This window comes from Carlito syrichta, unplaced genomic scaffold, assembly GCF_000164805.1.
Source record: "Carlito syrichta isolate Samal-C Ts95f unplaced genomic scaffold, Tarsius_syrichta-2.0.1 Scaffold305745, whole genome shotgun sequence".
Taxonomy (NCBI): domain Eukaryota; kingdom Metazoa; phylum Chordata; class Mammalia; order Primates; family Tarsiidae; genus Carlito; species Carlito syrichta.
The window spans coordinates 411,334-433,837 of NW_007249841.1; the positions used below are offsets into that span (position 1 = coordinate 411,334).

Genomic DNA, 22,504 nt, shown 5'->3' on the forward strand with positions numbered 1-22,504 from the left:
GTAACAGTGTACCTTGCTGAATTATTAATGGCTAAAAACTTATTTTGTCCACATTCATGCAGATTTGGGTTAGGCTAATGAGACAACAGGAATGAAGTCTGAATAACATCCTGTCTACACCTACTTATTATTTTTTATCCCTGTTGTAGGCAATCTTTGCTTGGGGCCAGCTTGGGGGCAGGGTGAGTTCTTGCCATGGTATTCATAGCCCTTTAGTGTAGTACCCAATTGGCAAATATGTTTTAAAAAAATCAAGATAGAATATTATTAAAAGTTCATGTGCTCCTGAAGAATGTTTCAGAAACAGATGATTTTCTCTTCTCTGAATGTCAATGCACAGTTACTTGTTCATTTATTAGTGTGATTTGGTGACTAAGCTCATTTCATGCCCTCAAGTAGACACAATAAGAGCCTTTAGAAATGCTGCTGCTCTAAATGGATAGCTATAATCTAAAATTTCACGCCATGTATTGAGTTGCTTTGCAATATTAAAGTCATGTTTCATTTTCCTCTCTTGCTTTAGGTCTTGAGAGCTGATCGCAATAACATGGGTGATGCTTGCCCACGGAAGCTGGCAACCGCCAATCTTCTCCGTTTCCTTCTGCTGGTCCTGATCCCGTGCATCTGTGCCCTAGTCGTTCTGCTGGTGATTCTGCTGTCTTTTGTTGGTGGGTGATGCCGTTATTAGAGAAAAGCAAAGTCAAAATGCAAACTGGTGTGATTTAAAACAGCGATTTTTACTTATTTTGCCTAAAGTGTTCAGTCAATGAGAGGATTATCTGTTGATTATCTTATGCAGATTTGCAGTTTCAGCTTCTGTAATCACTCTCCTGGCTATTAATTAATATTATATAAATGAGTTAATTAATTTAAAATATTTAAGGAATGATTACTAGGTTGCAAGCACTCTAGAGCTCAGGGATGGTTACATAAATCTTTTCTTAGGTGTTCACAGTTAAGAGGAAGCCATGATTAACACACAAGGCAGTGCATGTGGAAGACAGAGGTGTATACAGGTCCTGTGGGCACAAAGAAGGCATCCCAGGGGAGCTTATGTTTCAACTTTGGAATTAAGTTCATAGAAATTCCAGTGAGAAGACAGTAGTAGTTCAGGAGTAACTTTTGGAAGAGAAAATAGTAAGTGCAAAAGTGTAACTCCCTGAAGGATAAAGATGAACTTAGAAACTAGGTAGGCATCTGGCAGTGGTAGACCACACAGCTGGACTGATAAGGCCTAAGTGAGGCGGGGTCTTGCATTTCATAGAGGGGTTGGGCTTTAGCAGCCAGATCACTGGTTTTCAAACTCTGTTCCACAGAAATAAGCTTCTGAGGCAGAGACTCAAGGATTGCACAAATGTTTGCTTTGACTTTCATTAAACAAACAAACAAACAAAAAAACAGATCTTAAAAGCACACTCAAACTAAATATTACACACCAAGTTTTATCCAAGCAAACACCAGAAATCCAGTATTATGTGCTGATGAGTTAACTAATGTGTATTGGCATCTTGCTATCTTTTTTTAAAAGAACGATATCCTAAGTTTGAAAGGTGAACTCTTGGGAAAAAAACAGCAACTTATTATCACTGGTAACTACCTAATGGCATGAATCACGATTTTTTTGAATGTATGCTATCAACTAAAATAGAGAAGTAAATATCAAGATGATGTTTATTTGATTACATTCCCAATGATTTTTAAATGTTTAATTTCACTAAACCTCTTATTTTTCATAAATTGGTTTATCAAATTTGCACATTGAGAGCTTATAGAGTAAATTAATTTCAACAAAAGACAGCTGCTATCTATTTGTAGATATTAAGACCTTATGAGACAGGAGATAGCCAGAGAAAGGCTAGGCAGACCAGACAGGGTGGGTCCCTTGGTAACAATGTAGCAGACAATTTAGCAGGCCTTAGGCTGATACACTCGCATTGGTAAATAAGCTACCTGCCAGCCTCTCAAGCTAAAGTACTCGCTGCTGGGATAGAAAAACAACCAATCAGCTCGCTGCCAAGTACTGACCAATCAGCTCACCATTAGGCCCCTACCTCCTGCTGATTGGTCCTCAGTACTTACCAATCAGAACAACCAGTGCCAACCAATCAACTCACAGCTAGTGCTAGCCAATTGGCTTGGTCTTAAGGCTATACAAGCACTGGGTTTCAGCACCAAATTAGCAACCCTCTTGGGTCCCCTCCCGCTGTGGGAGCTTTTCTATTCTCTCAGTAAATCCTGCTTTCTCACTCTCCGGCTGCCCATGTCCCTCATTACTCTTGGGCATGAGACAAGAACCCCCACCTAAAAAGTCACAGAAAATCATCAGAGCTGAAGAGCTGTGCACCCTGGAGACTGGCTTTCCAGCTGATGGAGCCAGTTGAACGGAGGGAGCTGCTGGAAGAAGGCGAGACTCCGAAACTGAAACACTTCTGGGGGCTGCAACACGCTCAGGACTTGGCTTGCCAGTCCATTAGAGCCAACACTCTGGGGTCTAGGCTTGCCAACCCATCAAGCTGACCCTCTCGGGCTCAGCGGCCAACCCATTGAGCTGACACTCTTTTTTTTTAAAATAAATTTTTATATATGGTATGAAGTGGAGTTTAGCTTCATTTTTTCTTTTTTTTTCTTTTTTTTTTTGAGTAGGAGTCTCACTCTGCCCAGACTGGAGTGCAGTGGCCGCTCCCGGCCACCGCAGCCTCGACCCGCTGGGCTCCAGCGATCCTTCCGCCTCCGCCTTCCAAGTAGCCGGAACTACAGGCGCGCGCTACCACGCCCGGCTGATTTTTTGATTTATTGTAGAGATGAGGTCTCGCCAAGTTGCCCAGGCGGGTCTCGAACCCACGGGCTCAGGCAATCCACTCACCTCAGCCTCCCAAGGCGCGGGATTACAGGCTGAGCCACCGAGCCTGGGTGAGCTGACACTCTTGAAGCCCAGGCTGATCTGAAAAAGTCATATCACGTTTATAATATTTATTTGAAAATAGTATTAATCTGCTACAAAAGTGCTTGAAAACTACTGCTGTGTGTTGTGGGTTAACACTGGAAGATCTTCCAAGAAAAAAGAAATCTGACCATAATTCCATTTGGAAAAGTGAAACTGGATACATTACAGAGGATTGGAGGCATAAATAAGTGAAGGCAGGGAGACCAGTTTGGAGCTCTGGTTCCACTCTATGTATGGTGACAAGGGTGCATTCAAACCAACAGAAATCAAAACAGATGGGATTTTGATGTAGCGGGTGGGAGGGGATCAAGGCTAGCTCCTGGATTTTGGCTCGGGTCACCAGGGGGATTGTGACACCATCTGTTAGTACAGAAGTGAAGGCAGAAGAGTCTGACTGAGGCAGACAGAGGGCAGACTGGACACTTGCTCTGTAAGTTAGAGACACTCGTGGGACCACAAAGTACAGTGGGCCCATAGTTTCAGTGCATCCATCTTGATGATTTTGAGAGTGCAGGCTGGACCAAGACATGGAGGAGTATAAGAACTCCAGAATGATGCTGTCCTAGGGAAGCTGGAACTCAGTAGGATTTTTGGCAACCATGCTGACTTTAGAATTTACCTCACCATTTCACGTCTAAAGCTAAAGGCATTCGGAAGGAAGGCTGAGAAGGGAGTTCTGGCTACAGCCATGTATGTGGGCATCTCAGGAGTAGTTGAAGCAGCAGCAGTTGATGAAGTGTGAAGAGAAAATGTGTTGATTAAAAATTGAGGGTGGCCGGGCATGGTGACTCACACCTGTGATCCCAGCACTTAGAAAGGCTGCGGTGGGGGAATTGGTTGAGCCCAAGAGTTTGAGACCAGCCTGGGCAACATAGGGAGACCTCAACTATTAAATAAAAAAATACATAAATAAATAATTTAGCCAGGCGTGGTGGCCTGTGCCTGTAGTCCCAGCTACTCGGGAGGCTGAGGCAGAAGGTTCACCTGAGCCCAGGAAATCAAGGCTGTGGTGAGCCATGATGGTGCCACTGCACTCCAGCCTGGGTGACAGAGTGAGCCCCCAACTAAAAAATAAACAAATAATAAATAAAGCAGAGGGCAAAGCTCCAGAGATGCTAGTGTTTAAGTGAAAGAGGAAGGAACAGGAGATATAGGAGGAGCAGAGAAGAAGGAGGCAGCCTAGGAATGCCATCTCAGAGGTCAGAGGCCAGAGGGTGACCAGGTAAGAGGAGGCCAGAAAAGGTGTCTCAGCCCTGGAAGGCCACAGGTTTCCCATGGGAGCTGGAGGTGCCTCTCACTCTGCAATATCCGTCGTGGCCTGCTCTTTGGCTAAAGGCACAGAGTCACCCCAGACCTCATCTGTGTTCTAATCTTCCATGGGCCAACCACCCTTCAGACACAGGCGGCTTCTCTTCCTGTCTCTGCAGTGCCTATTGGATGTTGTTATTGTGCATTTTGTCCAGAGATTATAGTTATTTCTGGAAAGATCAGTTGGTCAGGAGCCTCAGTCATTCTGCTGTCATTTTATAAAAATCTAACCGTTCTGAGACTGTGTCAATGGCTCACACACACACAGAGGAATATACAGAGGGTGCCAAAAAAATGTATACACATTTTAAGCAAAAGAAAACCATGTTAAAATCTCAACACTCAATATATATTGATAATAAAAGATGAATAAGTCACATTTGACTTCTGCAATTACAAGAGATGCTCAGAGTGGTTTACCACCAGCGTCCAGACACTTCTGATTATGGTGAACTAAAAGTCATACGTGAATAGCATCGCTTAAGATGCATATTTTTTTTTTGGCACCCTCTGTATTCGTTCTCAGGGTCTAATGCTAATATAAAAAGTATTTTTAAGGACCTCAGAGCTTTGAGGCCTCTGAGAAGAGGGCGGAGGAGGAATGCTATTAAAACAGTGCTTTAAGTGAATTATGTTTACTGATTAAATTTTTTCTTTTTTTACAGTTTTATTGAGATAGAATTTATATATCATTCAATTCAAATACCTTTTAAAGTGTACTCTTGAGCTGGGTGCGGCAGCTCACGCCTGTCACTCCAGCATTTTGGAAGGCCAAGGCAGGAGGATCGCTTAAAGTCAGGAATTTGAGACCAGCCTGGGCAACATAGCAAGATCTCGTTTCTATTTTAAAAAAAGAAAAAAGAAATTAGCTGGATATGGTGGCCCATGCCTGCAGTCCCAGCTACTTGGGATGCTGAGGTGAAGGATCACTTGAACCCAGGAGATCAAACTTGGGTGACAGAGTGAGACCCTGTCTCAAGAAAAAAAAAGTGTACAATCCAGTGGCTTTTAGTATAGTCACAGATAAGTGAAAACATCACCACAGTCAGTTTTAGAACATTTTTAGGAAGAAACCCTGTAGCCCATAGCTACCATGCCCTCCTTCCACATCACCTCATCCCAACCTTACTATCACCAATCTATTTTCTGTCTCTAGAGTTCCCTGTTCCAGACATTTCCATGACCATATGTGATCACCGGTGACTGGCTTCTTCCATTTAGCATAGTGTTTGTAAGGTTCACCCATGTTGTAACTTCTTTCCTTTTGATGGATGAACAAAATTCCATTGTCGTATGCCATCGTTGGTTTATCCATTTGTCAATTGATGGGCATTTGGAATATTTCTATCTTTTGGCTATTATAAATAATCCTATTATGAACGTTCATGTGTACGTTTTTGTGGAGGCATGCATTTTCATTTCTCATGGGTATATACCAAGAGCAGAATTTTATGTCCCTTATGTATGGGATGAGGCCGAGTCCTAGTTTGTAACCACTCCTAAATGCTATTTTGTTTAGAAATTGCAGGAAGTGTGGATTCCCCCCACACATCTTCAAAAGCATTCTTTTTACAAATTCTGCAGCACATGATTTGATATAGCCATATTGAAATAATATCTGCACAAATAAATATTCCTTATTTTGTGACTGAGATGTTTGTTGTTGTCACGAGCGATTCAACCATTTTATATCTTTGTTTTTAAAAACCTCATTAAATCCTGCTTACTTTTAAAAATGTTCTGTTTGGTTTGAGTTTATGACTGCATGCTCATTCCAAGTTTTGTAGTTACTTCTGTGTACACGAGGGTTGCTGAGGGATGCTTGGATGCTAGGCGTGTCTGAATAGTACAGGCTCCAGCTTCAAGAGGCAGAGATACAGATGAGAGGACTATTGATTAAGCAGAAACCATCAAGCCTTGTGCTAACAAACACAGATGTCCTAAATGCCTCTAAATTTGTCTGTTTTGGCTTCTCTCATGCATAAAGTCAAAATGGCAAAACGATTTTTGAAGATAAGGGAGTTGGGTTTTTGAGTAATTATTTTAGCAGTGGACTATAGCAGAGAGCAGTAGGGCTTTCTCATCCAACCCCCAAACTGAGGCTTGAGCTACAAAGGTTGAGTTTTATATTTCTAAATTCGTCAGAGAGTCTAAGTTGTCCATATGCTTCCAAAGATTTGGACTCTAAAGTCATGATTCAGGTTCTCGAAAGAAAGTGAAAAATACCAGGCTCAGTGGCTCAGCCTGTAATCCTGCGCCTTTGGGAGGCTGAGGTGAATGGATTGCCTGAGCCCGCAGGTTCGAGATCTGCCTGGGCAGCGAGACCTCATCTCTACAAAAAACCAAAAAAAAAAAAAAATCAGCCGGATGTGGTAACGCATGCCTGTAATTCGGCTGAGGCGGAAGGATCGCCGGAGCCCAGCTGGTCAAGGCTGCGGTGGCCGGGAGTGGCCACTGCACTCTAGGCTGGGCGACAGAGTGAGACTCCAACTCAAAAAAAAAAAAAAAGGAAAGTGAAAAATGAGAAAGTGACATTATATGTAGTTTAAAAAGTTTCTTTAGTTATGGTCTGATGCTAATGGGCCATATGACATAGAAGAAAGAACATTTAACTTAGCACTGGAGAGTCTGGGTCTAGGACTTTGCTCTCCTGTTTACCAGACGTGTGAGTGTAGGTTGGATATGTCATCTTTTCTCTGTGAGATCATTCTTTTTCACATCACATAATTGCTTGGAAGACCAATGAAATGATATCTGTGAAAATGTTTTTATAGGCCATTTCCTTACTAGACTCTGGTGTGGCCATGTGCTCTTTGAGTTATGGCCATTGCCATGTGTCCTAACTTTGGCCCCCTCCTCTCCCTTGGGGAGGTGAATCCCCTCTTTCTCTCTCTCTCTCTCGATTTACTTTCTCAATAAACTATATTTTTAAATCTGAAAAAAATGTTTTTATAAATGGTAAAGTTTATTATGGAAATAAATAATTGCTTTCATTTGCTTATGAATAATTATCAGATTATTATTTCAATAAATAGTTTTAGCATGCTCAAATAACAATTAACTAAAAATATGTTTTGTCTCATTGTAACTCTGTCCATAAGAATTAAAACTTTTGTGCTATGACCCATTGCCATAGTAACCCCACAATCCATAAGCCCAGAACCCCAGAACCAAGCCATGGCTGCAATATCCTAAATGCCCATGAAGTAGCTAGGAAGGAATGAAGGTGATCAACTGCTGGACTTGTAGCCATGGCAAATTTCACAAGCCTTTTATTCTTAGACCTGAGATTTACTTTGGAGGTGGATTCCTAACTTTTAAGAACTAAACCTACATGCTTGTCCTGCCATCACAAGACTGTAAGAATCCGTTTTTAGGCCATACTCGGTGGCTCAGCCTGTAATCCCAGCACTTTGGGAGACTGAGGCGAGTGGATTGCCTCAGCCGCAGGTTCGAGACCAGCCTGGGCAACTTGGTGAGACCTCAGCTCTACAATAAATACATAAATAATTAGCCTGGCACAGTAGCATGCACCTGTAGTTCTGGCTACTTGGAATACTGAGGCGGAAGGATCGCTGGAGCCCATCAGGTCAGCGCTGGGGTGACCATGATCATGCCACTGCACTCCAGCCTGGGTGACAGAATGAGACTCCAACTCAAAAAATAAAAAATAAAAATAAATAAATAAAAAGAATCAGTTTTTACCATGGAGTGTTTATCAGAGATTGAACTGATACCTGATATATAGAATTTAAGGCAGGTATCAGTTCAATATATACAGGGGTGCCAAAAAATGTCTACACATTTTAAGTATGACTTTTGCTCAATAGATGGCATTCATCAAATTAATGCTAGCATCACCATGCAACAGGCAGGACAGTCAAATAAAATGGCGGAAGCATGGTTGAGCGAACATCATACTACACTTGTTACTGTAATTTAATTGAACTTTGAAAAGTAATACACAGATAACACCTCTTAAATATGTATATATTTTTTGGCACCCTATATATATATGTATTTATATATTATAATATTGCAATATTAAATATCATAATATATAATTATGCCAAGTGAAACAAGCCAGGCACAGAAGGGCAAAGGCTGCATGATTCCAGCACAAGGAATCTAAATGGTCGGAGTCATAGCAACAGAGAGGAGAATGATGATTGCCAGAGGAGAGACATCAAAGGACAGAAAATCTCAGTAACGCAAGGTAAGTTCTAGAGAGCAACTGTATAGCATAGTGCTGACAGCTAACAGTACTTTATTTTATGCTTAACAATTTGTTGACCGGGCTTGCTGGCTTAGCCTATAATCCCAGCACTTTGGGAGGTCGAGACGAGAGGATTGCCTGCGTCGTGGGTTCGAGACCAGCCTGGGCAACTTGGTGAGCCCTCGTCTCTACAATAAAATAACAAAAAATTAACTGGATATGGTAGCGTGCATCTGTGGTTCTAGCTACTTGGAAGGCTGAGGTGGAAGGATCGCAGGAACCCGGCAGGTCGACGCTGGGGTAGCCATGAGTGTGCCACTGCACTTCAGCCTGGGCGGTCAAGGGAGACTCAACCCCTCCCCCCCAAAAAAAATTTGTTAAGAGGGTAAGTCTTATGCTAAGTGTTCTGATCATGAAAAAATAATAATAGAAAGAAGATGGGAGGACATTTTTGGAGGTGGCAGCCATGTTGATGGCATAGATTGAGGAGATTATAATATATACATATTATATAATATATAAGTAATATATAATATTATATGATATGCATATATATTATTATGCAGCATTTAAAGTATTTTGCTATGTTGAGAAATATCTAAAAGAAATAAAATTGTAGTTAAATTTTGATACTGTTAATTCCTTTGCCAAGCATTTATTGAGTGCCCGTTGTGTGCCATGCATTGTTGTCTAGGAATAGCATTGGCTGAAGCTTGTTCTCAGGGACTCCACCATGAGGGAGGAAGGCACTGAAAGAATGATCACCTCATTAATGCATTACGACAGTGATCCCTGCTGTGTGGGAAGTGACAAGGTGCTAGGAGAAGTTATGACAGGTGTCGGGGCCTGGGTTGAGGTAAGGGGAGGCTTCCCTAAGGCAGGAGCACTGTAAATATGAAATCCACCAGGAGGGTGTTGACAGAAGGTAGGGACAGGGTCTGGCTGCAGCACTCATTCATTCAATAAACCTTAACCCCTTTAATGAGATGCAACTGACATACCTATTGTAGGGGTCACAGTTTGATGAGTCTGACGATACATGTAGACCTGTGAAACCATCACCATAACCTATGCCATCAACATGGCCACCACCTCCAAAAATTTCCTCCCATCTTCTTTGCTATTATTAAAATTATTATTATTTTTCATGATCAGACCACTTAACATAAGGCCTACCCACTTAACAAATTTTTAAGTATAAAATGAAGTACTGTTGGCACCGTCCTGCATAATTGCTCTTACCCTGCATTACTGAGACTTTCTGTCCTTTGATGTCTCTCCTCTGGCAATCATCATTGTCCTCTCTGTTGCCATGACTCCGACCATTTCAGGTTCCTCATATGACCGGAATCACGCAGTGTCTGTCCTTCTGTGCTTGGCTTGTTTCACTTAGCAGAATGTCCTCCAAGCTCATCCATGCTAGCACAAATGGTGGAATTTCCTTTGTCAAGTCTGAACCATGTTCCATTGTGTGTATATGTGAGTGTGTGCATACATTTTGTCATCCACCCATCTGTCAGAGGACATTTGGGCTGCTTCCAAGTCTTGTGCCTAAGGCTGCAATGAACATGGCAGTGCAGGTCTGAGATTCTTATTCCAATTCCTTTGGCTACATACCCAGAAGTGGGATTGCTGGATCACATGAGAGTACTATTTTCCATTTTTTGAGGAACCTCAACAGTGTTTTCCATGTGACTGTAGCAATTTCCTTTTCCATCAACAGTAGACAAGGATTCCAACTTTTCCACATTTCTCTAACATCTGCTATCTTTTGGGGTTTTGTGATGATTGCCACCCTAAAACCTATGTGGAGATGTCTCATTGTGGTTTTGATTTGCATTTCTCTGATGATTAGTTATGTTGAGCACCTTTTCATATACCTATTGACTGTATATCTTCTTTGGGGAAATGTCTATTTAGATCCTTAGACAGTTTTTAAAAATTGATTTTTTTTTGTTTGTTTGTTTTGCTATTGAGTGGCATGAGTTCCATATATATTTTGGACATTAACTATTTATCAAATATATGGTTTGCAGATATGTTCTCTCATTTTGTAGGTTATCTCTTCACTTTATTGACTGTTTCTTTTGCTATGCAGGAGCTTTATAGTTTGATGTAATGCCATTTCTCTGTTTTTCTTCTGTTGCCAGTGCTTTTGATGTCATATATAAGAAATCATTGCCAAATCATCAAAAAGAATGACTTAGGAATAAACCTAACCAAGGAGATGAATTATTTTTACACCAAAAACAATGAAATACTGACAAAAAAAATTAAAGTGGACACAAATAAATGGAAAACATTTCCTATTCATCAATTGGAGGAATTTTTATTGTTAAAATGTCCATGCTACCCAAAGTGATCTACAGTTTCAATGCATCCCCTAGCTAAATTCCAGTGGCGTTTTTCACAGAAATAGAAAATAAAATCCTAACATTCATGTGTAATCACAAAAGACCTCCAAATTCCCAAGGCAATGTTGAGCAAAAGAACAAAGCTAGAAGCATCCCACTTTCTGCTTTTAAAATATGTTACAAAACTGTAGTAATCAAAGCAGTAGAGCAGTGGGGGGACTGGAATAAAGAACCCAGAAATAAACCCAAATAGAGAAAGTTATTTGATTTTCAACAAAGGTGCGAAGAATAAACAAAAGGGGGAGAGGGTAGTCTCTTCAACAAATAGTATTAGGAAAACTGAGTAGCCACATGCAAAAGAGTAGAAATTAAACCCTCATCTTATACCATTATACAAATCAAATCAACGTGGATCTAAGATTAAAGCACAAAACCATGAAATTCCTAGAAGAAAACATAGGGGAACAAAGCTTTTTGACACTGATCTTGGCAATGATTTCTTGGTTGGGACTTTTAAAAGTTGTCTTTGGCAGTTGTTTGCAGAATGTGTTAAAGGAGGTGAGGTATGTGGTAGGGAGTCCTACAGATAGAAGCGTATGTTCTGAATTAATTTTTTCAAACTATTGTTCATCTCAATTGAATTTCACCAAGGTTATGGTCCAAAAACTCTCATTAGAATGCTCCTAACTTTTTCTTTCCCAAGCAATTAAAGACTTGGTTTTAAAAACTTTTCCACACGTTCACTCATCCACATCTAAAATAAATTTTCTTTGCTTTAGCCATAAGCTTATGCGAATGGCCTAAAACTACCTTTCTAGGTTTCTTAAGATTATGAAAGGTTCATGTGTGGCTTGTTAATTTTTTTAATGAAATGAAGAAGAAAGAAAATTATAGTGATATAGAAAGTATATGACATTTGGTAAACTGTTGGCTTTTCTTGAACTCAAGAGAAATATTCCTCTTTAAACTTGGTTTTTTTTTCCTCAAAAGTGCTACATGATCTGGAAATCATTGAACTTAAATACAATTTTCTCTCAGAAAATTACTTAGCAATCTGTGGCTTATACAGGAATTCAGAATTCAGAATTCTGAGAATCTTAACTTCCTAATTTTGAGTATCATTTAAAAATGGAAAATCTCCCAACTCCTTATATTTTCACACCCCCAATTTAAGATTCTCTATAATCTTTCATGACCTGACTACACATCACTTATTTAAATCTTCAATTTATCTTAATAGCTCTGGCTTTCTGGTACAGAGTCATCAACATAGGGTTCTCAAGCATGAGCATGTTTTTTTCTTTTACTTCTCAGCCTTGCGGTTCTGTATTGTGTCTAAAACTTTTTGAAATGATAGTCTAGACTGAATGTATGGCTCATGTTTGTAATCCCAGCACTTTGGGAGGCTGATGTGGGAAGATTGCTTGAGGTCAGGAGTTTGAGACCTGCCTGGGAAACAGCAAAATCCCATTTTCACCAAAAAAAAAGAAAAGAAAAAGAAATTGGCTGGGTATGATGGTACACACCTATAGCTCCAGCTACTTAGGAGGTCAAGGCAAGAGGATCTCTTGAGTCCAGGAGTTGAGTCTGCAGTGAGTTATAATCACACCACTGCACTCCAACCTGAGTGACAGAATGAGACCCTGTCTCTAAATGAATGAATGAATGAATGAATGAATGAAAAAAGATAGTCTAAAGCAGTGATCTCCAATCTTTTTGGCATCAGGGACTGCTTTCGTGGAAGATAATTTTTCCACAGACAGATGGGATGAGGCAGTGATCCGGCTTATTAGCTCCTCATAAGGAGCGTGCAACCTAGATCCCTTTCATGTGCAGTTTACAATAGGGTTTGTGCTCCTATGATAATCTAATGTCACTGCTGATCTGACAGCAGGTGCTCCACTTGCCTGCTGCCCCCCTCCTGCTGTGTGGCCTCGTTCCTAACAGACCAGGCAACCCATCACCGGCCGGGGCATGAGGAACCCTGGTCTAAAAGTACGGGCCATGAGCTAGCATCAGCATCACTTAAGAGTTTGTGAAATGCAGAATTCAGAATCTCAGTCCCTGCTCCACACCTGCTGAATTTAAAATCTAACAAGCCTCACTCCAGATGATCCCTGTGCTTCAATCAGTCCTCATTACACTGCAATCTGATCATCTCCTCTTTCCCTTTTTTTCATACTACTGCATCTGTTCTCACCAAGGCCACCGATGTCTTTTTATCCAATGTGCTGCATTGGCAACCAATGTGCATTTGAACAAGAACCTATACTTTCTCTCTGTTAGTTGACATCAGTTCATGGTGAGACTGTCCATGGTTGGTGCTTGCCGTGTCTTCTACTCAGCGGTGTCACCCAGATATGATCTTTCTCACTGCTGACTACATACTTCCTTCTCAATGCTCTTCAGCTTTGCCCTCATCTGGTCACTTCTGATTGTCCTTCTGCCCCTCTGGCTGATCTTTCTCGGTTTACCTAAGCTCTCCTTTCCCTATCTGTCCCTTAAATGGCAGATGTCTGTCCTATGCTCTTTGCCCACTTTGCACCCATTCCCCTCTTGGCAATGTTGGTTGTTCCCATCATTTCATTCATCATTCAACAAATACACTCAACAAATATTTACTGAGGGCTACACTGGTGATATGTGCTGCTGGGGCCTTGAGGTACAGATGTACATAGAATAGCCAATTCCACTTGAGTGTGTATAAGCTGTGATATAAGCAGTGTGTGCCATGGGAGCACACGAGAGGCAGCTTTGTGGGGGTTCTGGCAAGGCATCTGGAGGAAATCTTTAGATTGCTTCTTATTTGGGCTTTCCCCCCCCTTGAATATTTCATAGGTGCTTTATACTCAATGTATATGTAGTAATAATAACAACAGCAAAAATAAGCTCCTACAAATCTATTTTTTCATTCTTTAGTATCTATTGTATCAGTCAAGATTGGCTAGACTCTGCTGTGTAACAACAACAGCAAATCCCTAAATACCTGTGGTTTAAAAACGACAAACGCTAATGTCTTACTCATGCTGTAACTGATGCAAGCTTGGCTGCTCACTGCTTGTAAACTACAATAAATGAACATGAGACATAGTGGAAGGATGGTGATTTTATTTTAAAAGCCAGCAGATGGAGAAATGGCCAGGTTCATGCCTCAAAGAAACTGTTTCAGATTTTTAGGCTAAGTGCAAGTGTTTAAAAAGGGAATCTTGGCAGGGGGAACCATGTAGGTGTGGCACAGGGTGTATCTTGATGGGTTATCTTGTGTGGGGGGGGTCCTCCCGGAGGTCTGGCTGGTGTTATCTCAGCTGCAGTCAGGTTATGGATCAACTGGTGACTATCCCCAAAGTGAGAGTCCTGAAGTCAAACTGTTTTAAGATTAGCTCCTGGGATTTCTAAGCAATCATACGGGCAGATAATTGTGGTGCAAAGATGTGTCTGGTAGATAAAGGGAGAAAGAAGTTTCCAAAACATGTTTCAAGGCTTAAGATTAAGAAAGAGATAGAAACTTTAAAATACATTTTAAGGCTGAGATACCCAGTTACACCACTACATGTCCTTTTAAGATGGCAAGAGGGTTGTGCTCGTCAAGGTCCTTCAGGGGCCAGTCGCCATCTTGAACCTTTGTGGTTCTTGTGCCAGCGCTTTGGAGGCAGTTTTGTCAGCAGTTAAATGCTTCTGCCTAGAGGCAACACTTTTTAGTTTTGCTTATGGCCTTCAACGTCATGCAAAGTCTCACCCAAGAGGCCAGAGAATGCAACTCCTATCTTGTGTCCTAGTAGGAGAGAGAATTAAAAATATTTGATGAACAGCACTAACGATGGCCACAACTACCTCAACTGGGAGTATCATTTTTTACCCAGTCATTCAAATCAGAAACCTTGATGGGACTTTTGACCCTTTCTCTCATGGCTATAAGCTTTTGCCTCTGAAAGCTCTTTTCCAAATGTTCCTTTTGTCCTCAAGGTTTTGGCTTTGGGTGAGGCCTTCGTTTTTTTTTTACTTGGACTGTTGCAATAGCCTTCTAACTATTTTCTAGACATTTTTTTTTTTTTTGAGTTGGACTCTCACTCCTTCACCCAGGCTGGAGCACAGTGCCATGCATGCTCACGGCTACCCCAGCCTTGACCTCCTGGGTTCCAGCGATCCTTCCACCTCAGCCTTCTGAATAACCAAAACTACAGACGTGTGCTACCACGCCCGGCTATTTTTTGTTTTATTGTAGAGACAAGGTCTTGCCAGGTTGCCCAGGCTGGTCTCAAACCCGCAGGCTCAGGCAATCCACTCACCCTGGCCTCCCAAAGTGCTGGGATTACAGGCTGAGCCACGGAGCCCGGCCTAGACTTTCAAACATCACCCGCTGCCAGAGAGATCATTCTAATGATGTTTCACCCTTTTAAGACTCTCCAAAAGTTTTCCATCACAAGACAAATTTCAAGCCTTTCCCAAACCCTTTCCCTCACTGTCTTCTATTCCCTCTCTAGCCTTTTCTCTTACCAGTCTCTTTGTATGCTAGCCAAGTTTCCTTACTTGCTTCTTGCAAATTTTTCCTCCTTTGCTCTATCTAGAAAATGTTTCACTCCATATTGTCACATTCCCTCCTCCCCACAAATCCTTTGCTCAAACCTAGAAAATCACTAATCATCTCTTAAAATTCACATCACACTTGAGAAAGTGTTCCTGACTTTCTAAAACGGAATGATGGCTAGTCCTGCACATTTTGCTACCAGATTGTCCTATGCATGTCATTCTCAAAGCACTTATAACATAGTTTATATTTGTTAGATTCCATGCCTGTCTTCCTCAACTAATCTATAAAAAATCTGGATAGTAAGAACCTCTTACTAAATTTTGTGTTCTCAACAGAGAGGAGGTATGACGTTCCTGACACAGAAAAAGCAAAGTAAACAAATGTGCTACAAATACAAAGACAAGGAATTAATTTTAAAATCACATCATAGGAAGGTAAATTCTGCAAACATATGATGACTGATATTTTTAAAACCTGTATACTTTCTCCGGGCTGAGAAGTGTGTGTGGGTGTATGTGTATGTCTGTGTGTCATGTCCAACTCAGTTCTGGGGCAAGTTAATTATCCCTGATAAACTTTAGTTTCTTTCTCTCTAAAAGCCTGTGAAAAGGAATTAATTATGTTATCTGTTAACTCAGTTGATGCCTATAGTGGTGCTTTTTAACAAGGTGAGCATATTAGTTTCCTACTGTTGCTATAACAGGTGACCACTAACTTGGTAGCTTAAAAAAAACCCACATATTAATTTTCTTAGAGTTATAAAATTCATCAGTCCAAAACAGGTGTCACTAAGCTAAGATTAAAGTGTTTCCTAGCTGGGCTCGGTGGCTCAGCCTGTAATCCCGTGCCTTTGGGAGGCTGAGGTGAGTGGATTGCCTGAGCCTGCGGGTTCAAGACTCGCCTGGGCAGCAAGACTTCATCTCTACAATAAATCAAAAAATCAGCCGGGCGTGGTAGTGCATGCCTGTAATTCCGGCTACTTGGAAGGCTGAGGCGGAAGGATTGCCGGAGCCCAGCAGGTCGAGGCTGGGGTGGCCAGGAGCGGCCACTGCACGCCAGTCTGGGCGACAGAGTGAGACTTCAACTCAAAAAAAAAAAAAAAAAAAGTGTTTCCTTTGCAGGCTTAAAGAAAGTCTGTTTCCTTTCCTTTTCTGGTTTCTAGAGCTTCTTGCATTCCTTGGCTTGTGGCTCCTTCTGTCTTCAAAATAAGCAATGGCTCATTGAGTCTTTCTTATACTTCATGACTCTGACACCTACCCTCTATTCTCCCTCTTCTGTTTATAAAGACACTGGGCTCACCTGAATGACCCAGGATAGTCACCCTATTTCAACAGCCTCACTTTAGTCACCACTATAACATCTCTTTTGCCATGTAAGTTATTCAAGTAACATATTCACAGTTTCTGGGAATTAGGATGTGGCATCTCTGGGGGAGCATTATTCTGCCTACCATAGTGCCTAACCTCTTTATTATAAGGTATCAATAATGTTTGGATATTATTATTGGAATTATAGACTATTTCTTAAGCATCATTAAATTGTTGTTGTCATTGTAGAGCTGAAACACTTTTGAGCCATGCAACTTTGCTGCAATGTGACTTTCTACCAATATATTACAGTTGTTTCACTCCAAAAGTGGGCTAAGTGGTTCATTTTTGAAAATTGGTCGTTTTGCAATGCGGGGATGCACTTACGGTGAAAGGAAATTGGTATTTATCTAAAAGTACCTTAGTAGCCCCAAGGAAGACAATTTAACTATCATTACCATCACTGTGTAGTCATGACAGGCAGCCAAGGAGGACTTGCAATGCTCCAAGAGTTGCTTCAAGTGTTTATATATTCACTGACTAATTGGATCCCATCAGCCCGCTCTGTGAGTAGGTACTTTTATTCCCCCCCCCCGCCTTTTTTTTAACGGCAGTTGGGAGTCTGCCCAAAGTTTCAGGGTTAGAGAGTGGTAGAGATGGGATTTAAACCCAAGTGGTTGGGCGGTAGAACCTGTTTTTTAGCTACACCACTATAAAAATAGGAATGTAGGAAGGGATGAGGCAACATTAGAAGGATAAATACACTACTTTGGGCTAATAGCTCTCAGCATTTTTATAGCTCATCATGGTACAGATTGAGAGTGTTTAGTCTTACTGAGTTCTAATGCTTGTGCTTTAAAAAAATGCATAGTAGACAACCAACTGTGTTGGGACTTGGTCAGTTTCCAGAAATGCTTGAAAACAAATTGTCCAGTGAGTTCAGGCTTTTCAAGACACGCCACTTAGGTCTTCTCTCTCCCTCTCTCTCCCCTCTCCCTCCCTCAAAATATACTTTTAAAACATTAAGTACAGCAATTCTCATATATTACCTTTCTCTATTCTGCTGAATCACTTTGACTCATGGTTTAAGAGCAACAAATCTGCCCTTTTAAAAGAAGGTTGTTATCTAAGTCAGTGTTTTCTAAAAAAAGTCAATGTTTCAAAGGACATCTTAGGGTAAACAGATGTTATAAACACTTTAATCGCTGTGATTAAGTTAAAATGATAAAGGAAAGATTGTTAATAAGGCTAATCACTACAAAAAAAATGTTGAAAGAATTTACTGGAATATTTTATACGATAAGGAACTCATTTTAAGAGCATTACTCCAGGATATGACTGTGAGGAATTGGTATATGCCAAAAATCTGTTGGTAGAGCTAGGTGCTAACTCAGGTTCAGCAAGATAAGTCAACTGACTTAATGAGCCTTATATGTTCATTACAGCCACATTAGTGTAAATATCACCTGATGTGAAAAATCTCTTTATGCCAGAATAAGCAGAGAAGAGACCAAGTGGGCAAAAGAATTATATGTAACTGATTAGAAAATGTTTCTGTATGAATGAAATCCATTTTACATATCAAGCCTATCACCTATGCTTACTTTGATCTAGGTTGAATTCTAAGTCATTTTAAAAATTAAAAACAAAGCCGGGCTCGGTGACTCAGCCTGTAATCCTGCGCCTTTGGGAGGCTGAGGTGAGTGGATTGCCTGAGCCCGTGAGTTCGAGACCCGCCTGGGCAGCAAGATCTCATCTCTACAATAAATCAAAAAATCAGCCGGGCGTGGTAGTGCATGCCTGTAATTCTGTCTATGCGAAAGGCTGAGGCGGAAGGATCCCCGGAGCCCAGCAGGCGAGGCTGCGGTGGCCGGGAGCGGCCACTGCACTCCGGTCTGGGCAACCGAGTGAGACTCCAACTCAAAAAAAAAAAAAAAAAAAAAAATTAAAAACAGTTAAATAGAGTCCTTCATTTCACCCATGGCATTTGATATTTACACATCATACAGAGCTTGGAGAGTGTGTTACCTGCATCACGTGGTCACGATCTAGCTTTTATGCTCCTGTGTTTTATTTAGAATCTTTTGGCAGAGGAAACTATTGACCTTAGCTAGAAACAGCTGCTTTTCTATTTTGATTTGTAGTTTGTTTTCCAAGTGTCAAGCACATGTAGAGAAATTTTTTCCATAGACTGATATTAAACATTTTATTTATATTTCTTTTATTTTTAATGGTCCATGAGACTATTTAGAAAAGTGAGAGCCAATTAGAGCATTCACTATAAATGTTTTTAGGAAAGAAAATCTCCCTTGGGTACTTCAAGAGATGGATCAATATCACATTCATTTATTTTTGTGACATACTCAAATACAGTACTGTATTCTGGAAACACAGTCTGCTGTCTATTTTGACTGAGTTAAAAATACATAATTTCTTCAAAGTTTTCCAAAGTTTCTGCCTGCAGACAAAGCTAGGTGCTTTCCAGTAATCAGGGTTAGCTCTTTATTTTGCCAATGAATGGATACCTTGAGAAAGTATCCAGTTGATAAGTTTAGTTTAATGAGTACCTCTTATTTCATATAATTATATTTTATAGTTTCTGGTCAAAGATGAAGATAATTTAATTTCTTCTTTTAGTTTGTGGTTTAATTAGAGTTTAACTTTTTTGGTTTCTATGATATATGTCTTGGTAAATATGTATATAAACCCTATTTTTAAGATTTTAAAATTTTTTCTGAGTTGGAATCTCATTCTGTCATGCAGGCATGATCATGACTCACCACAGCCTTGACTTCCTGGGCTCAGGTGATCCTCCCTACTCAGCCTCCCGAGTAGTTGGGACTACAAGTGTCTGCCACCACACCTGGCTTAATTTTGATATTTTTGTAGAGAAGTGGTCTCTTTATGTTGCGCAGGCTGGTCTCAAGCTTCTGGGCTCAAACAATTTTCCTACTTCATCCTCTCAAAGTGCTGGGATTACAGGTGTGAGCCGCCATGTCCAGTAGGTCCTATTATTTTTATTTATATGTTATGCATAATTTACTGAAAATTAGTGCAAAATATGGGGAACTATAAGGCTGATGTCAAGCAGGCACCATTGTGTTCCTTGAAGGTAATATAGAGATAGGTAGAGTCAGTGTGACTCTACCTATGGAGAAAAGAGAATGCAGGAAGCATTCACCACATTTATTTGTGGTGAGACCCAGGTAGGTGGAATTGCACAAAGAAACCAGGATGAGAGACTCAGTTTCTAAACCTTAAGCTCTGAGAAAGCCATGTTTCACCACAGGGCTGTGTGATTTGTGGTAGGAAAGAAACTCTCTTGGTTATCCCCACGAAGGAGGTTGTGGTGGTAGCCATTATCTTTGTCGTTGTGTTTGCCTGGATAGAATGACAGATGGGAAAGTAGCTTTAGAGTTTTAGCACACACACACACACACACACACACACACACACACACACACACACTCACATATTATATATATATATTATATAATATGTGTACACACACACACTCACATATTATATATATATTATATAATATGTGAGTGTGTGTGTGTGTGTGTGTGTGTGTACACATAGTTTTATGAGGGGAGACCTCCAAAAGCCTAGAATTTATTTATTAAAAAATGTGTATTTATTCTTACATGTTTAAACTCAATCATCTTCAAAGTCCTCTCTGTTGGATGTAATACACCTTTTGAGACTCTTTTTCCACTGCTCAAAACAGTTTTTGAACTCGTCAATTTTGATGCCATTTTGTGTTTCTGCCAGTTTTTGTTTCCACTCTTCCACATCAGCCAAACGTTTCCCTTTGAGGACTTTTCTCATCTGGGGAAACAAAAAAAGCCACTGGGGAATTGGGTGAATAGGGAGGGTGGGACACAGGGGTTATGCTGTTTTTGGCAAAACAAACAAACGAACAAAAGACTCTGCTGAATACTCAGCACAGTGTGGGCAGGTGTGCTTGTAAATTGTCCATCATGAAATGGACACATGCATTGAAAGAATCTCCAAAAAAATTTCACCAAAGCTGAATGCAACCTCTCAGAACATTAGCTGGTCCACAGATGCCAGTAGCTTCCTAGAATACTGACCCAATGGAGCAATCCTGTATTACAAGGAGTCTGCCCTTAATTCCATAATAACCTGGATAATTCCAGGTTTTTTGGGTCCCCACATAGTATTATATAGTGTATATAGTATTATAATATTATTTATATTTAAATAAATACTTCTGGTAATGTTTTAAAGTATCTTTTTTTTTTCCTTTCAGGAACATTAACAAAGGCCTATTTTAAGTCAAATGGGAGTGAGCCTTTGGTTACTGATGGTGAAGTCCAGGGATCTGATGTTATTCTTACGAACACAATTAATAACGAGAGCACTGTGGTGTCTACTGCCCATCCCAATCAGCACATTCAGGCCTGGACAACAGATATTTCTCCCCCAGGGGACCAAAGTCACCGGAGTACAAGTAAGTCTGAAAGTACTGATTGCAAATGACTTTCCATGTCTGTGGAATGCACAGGTGGGTTTTTAAGTGTGGCAACCAATGGTCTTAACTCACAATCACTTCTCGGTCACACAGGCAACCTCCATTCGGGTATCTGTTGAGCCTCCCCAAGTGCCCTGTTCTGAAACATATAATGCTATCAGCGCAGCTGTTCAGATAGGGACTGAGCAGACATGAAAATGCATCAAAGGCTATTCCACATTTCTTATGTGTAATAATTTGTGCTGCTTTTCCCAGGATAGTGGTGCTGATTTTGTAGTGGTTCTTATTTTCAAATGGCTAATACGTAAGTTAAGTTTGCTGTGTTTTGTCACTGGTCCCTTGCTGGAGGACCAATTCAGGAATAGGAGGCCAAGTGATTTAATGGGAGCTAGTCCTCCATTTGCGTTTGAGGTGTTCATGTGTCCTTTTTTTTTAAATCTTGCTTCCTTCTTTTTTTTTTTTGAGTTGAGTCTCACTCCTTCAACTAGACTGAAGTGTAGTGGCACGCTCATGGCCACCCCAGCGTCGACTTGCTGGGCTCCAGCGATCCTTCTACCTCAGCCTTCCAAGTAGCCAGAACTACAGGTTCATGCCACCACACCTGGCTAATTTTTTATTTATTGTAGAGACGAGGTCTCACCAAGTTGCCTGGGCTGGTCTTGAACCTGCGTGCTCAGGCAATCCACTCGCCTCGGCCTCCCAAAGTGCTGGGATTACAGGCAGAGCCACGGAGCCCAACCTGCTTCCTTCTTTTGTTGACTGTGAAATTTATTTTACATGTTGGTGAATGACAACTAATCACACCATGAGAAAAACAGTATGTGCAAAACTCTTCTGTGTGAGGGTCAAGGAAGAGATCTGTTAGTTACTTATTCCAGAAAAAGGACTGGGCGAGAGAGAGAAAAGACAGAAATTGTGTGAGGGTCAAGGAAGAGATCTGTTAGTTACTTATTCCAGAAAAAGGACTGGGAGAGAGAGAGAGAAAAGACAGAAATTGTTGACATGGGGCATGCCGAGATGGTGAAATGTGACAGGTGACATGCTCTGGAATGTGATTCTATCCCTTGGTAAAGTAATGTCACCCAACTTCCAAAACACTTGGCAGGATTTATGTGGAAAACACAGAGCAGCTTCAGCTCTGATCCAACCAGCACTGATAAAAAATAATCCGGTCATAGTCACTGTGAGAACTTTCTCTGAAATTGTCTTGCCTCTTATTTTCTACTTCCTAAAATAAGGTTATGGGATAGAAAAATTATACAAAGCCCATCCACCCATGATCAATTTCTTCTGTGTTTCTCACTCTTTCATGGAAACCCACAAAGGGATATCACATCTTAAGTCTGAGA

The 22,504-nt window shown here is 40.8% G+C and overlaps 1 protein-coding gene across 2 annotated transcripts in view; it reads left to right on the top strand.

Annotated features, from left to right (window-relative positions):
* Positions 1-528: 528 nt before the first annotated feature.
* The window catches only part of CORIN (corin, serine peptidase), a 245,929-nt gene continuing 223,953 nt past the window's right edge, over positions 529-22,504 (top strand). The window contains exons 1-2 of one of the 2 annotated variants that reach the window (XM_008062553.1): positions 529-668; positions 20,934-21,134. In XM_008062553.1, coding sequence (XP_008060744.1) covers positions 548-668; positions 20,934-21,134 — 322 coding nt within the window. In that variant the 5' untranslated portion in view covers positions 529-547. The remainder of the gene's footprint in view (positions 669-20,933; positions 21,135-22,504) is intronic. The other variant, XM_008062554.1, reaches the window with a different exon arrangement.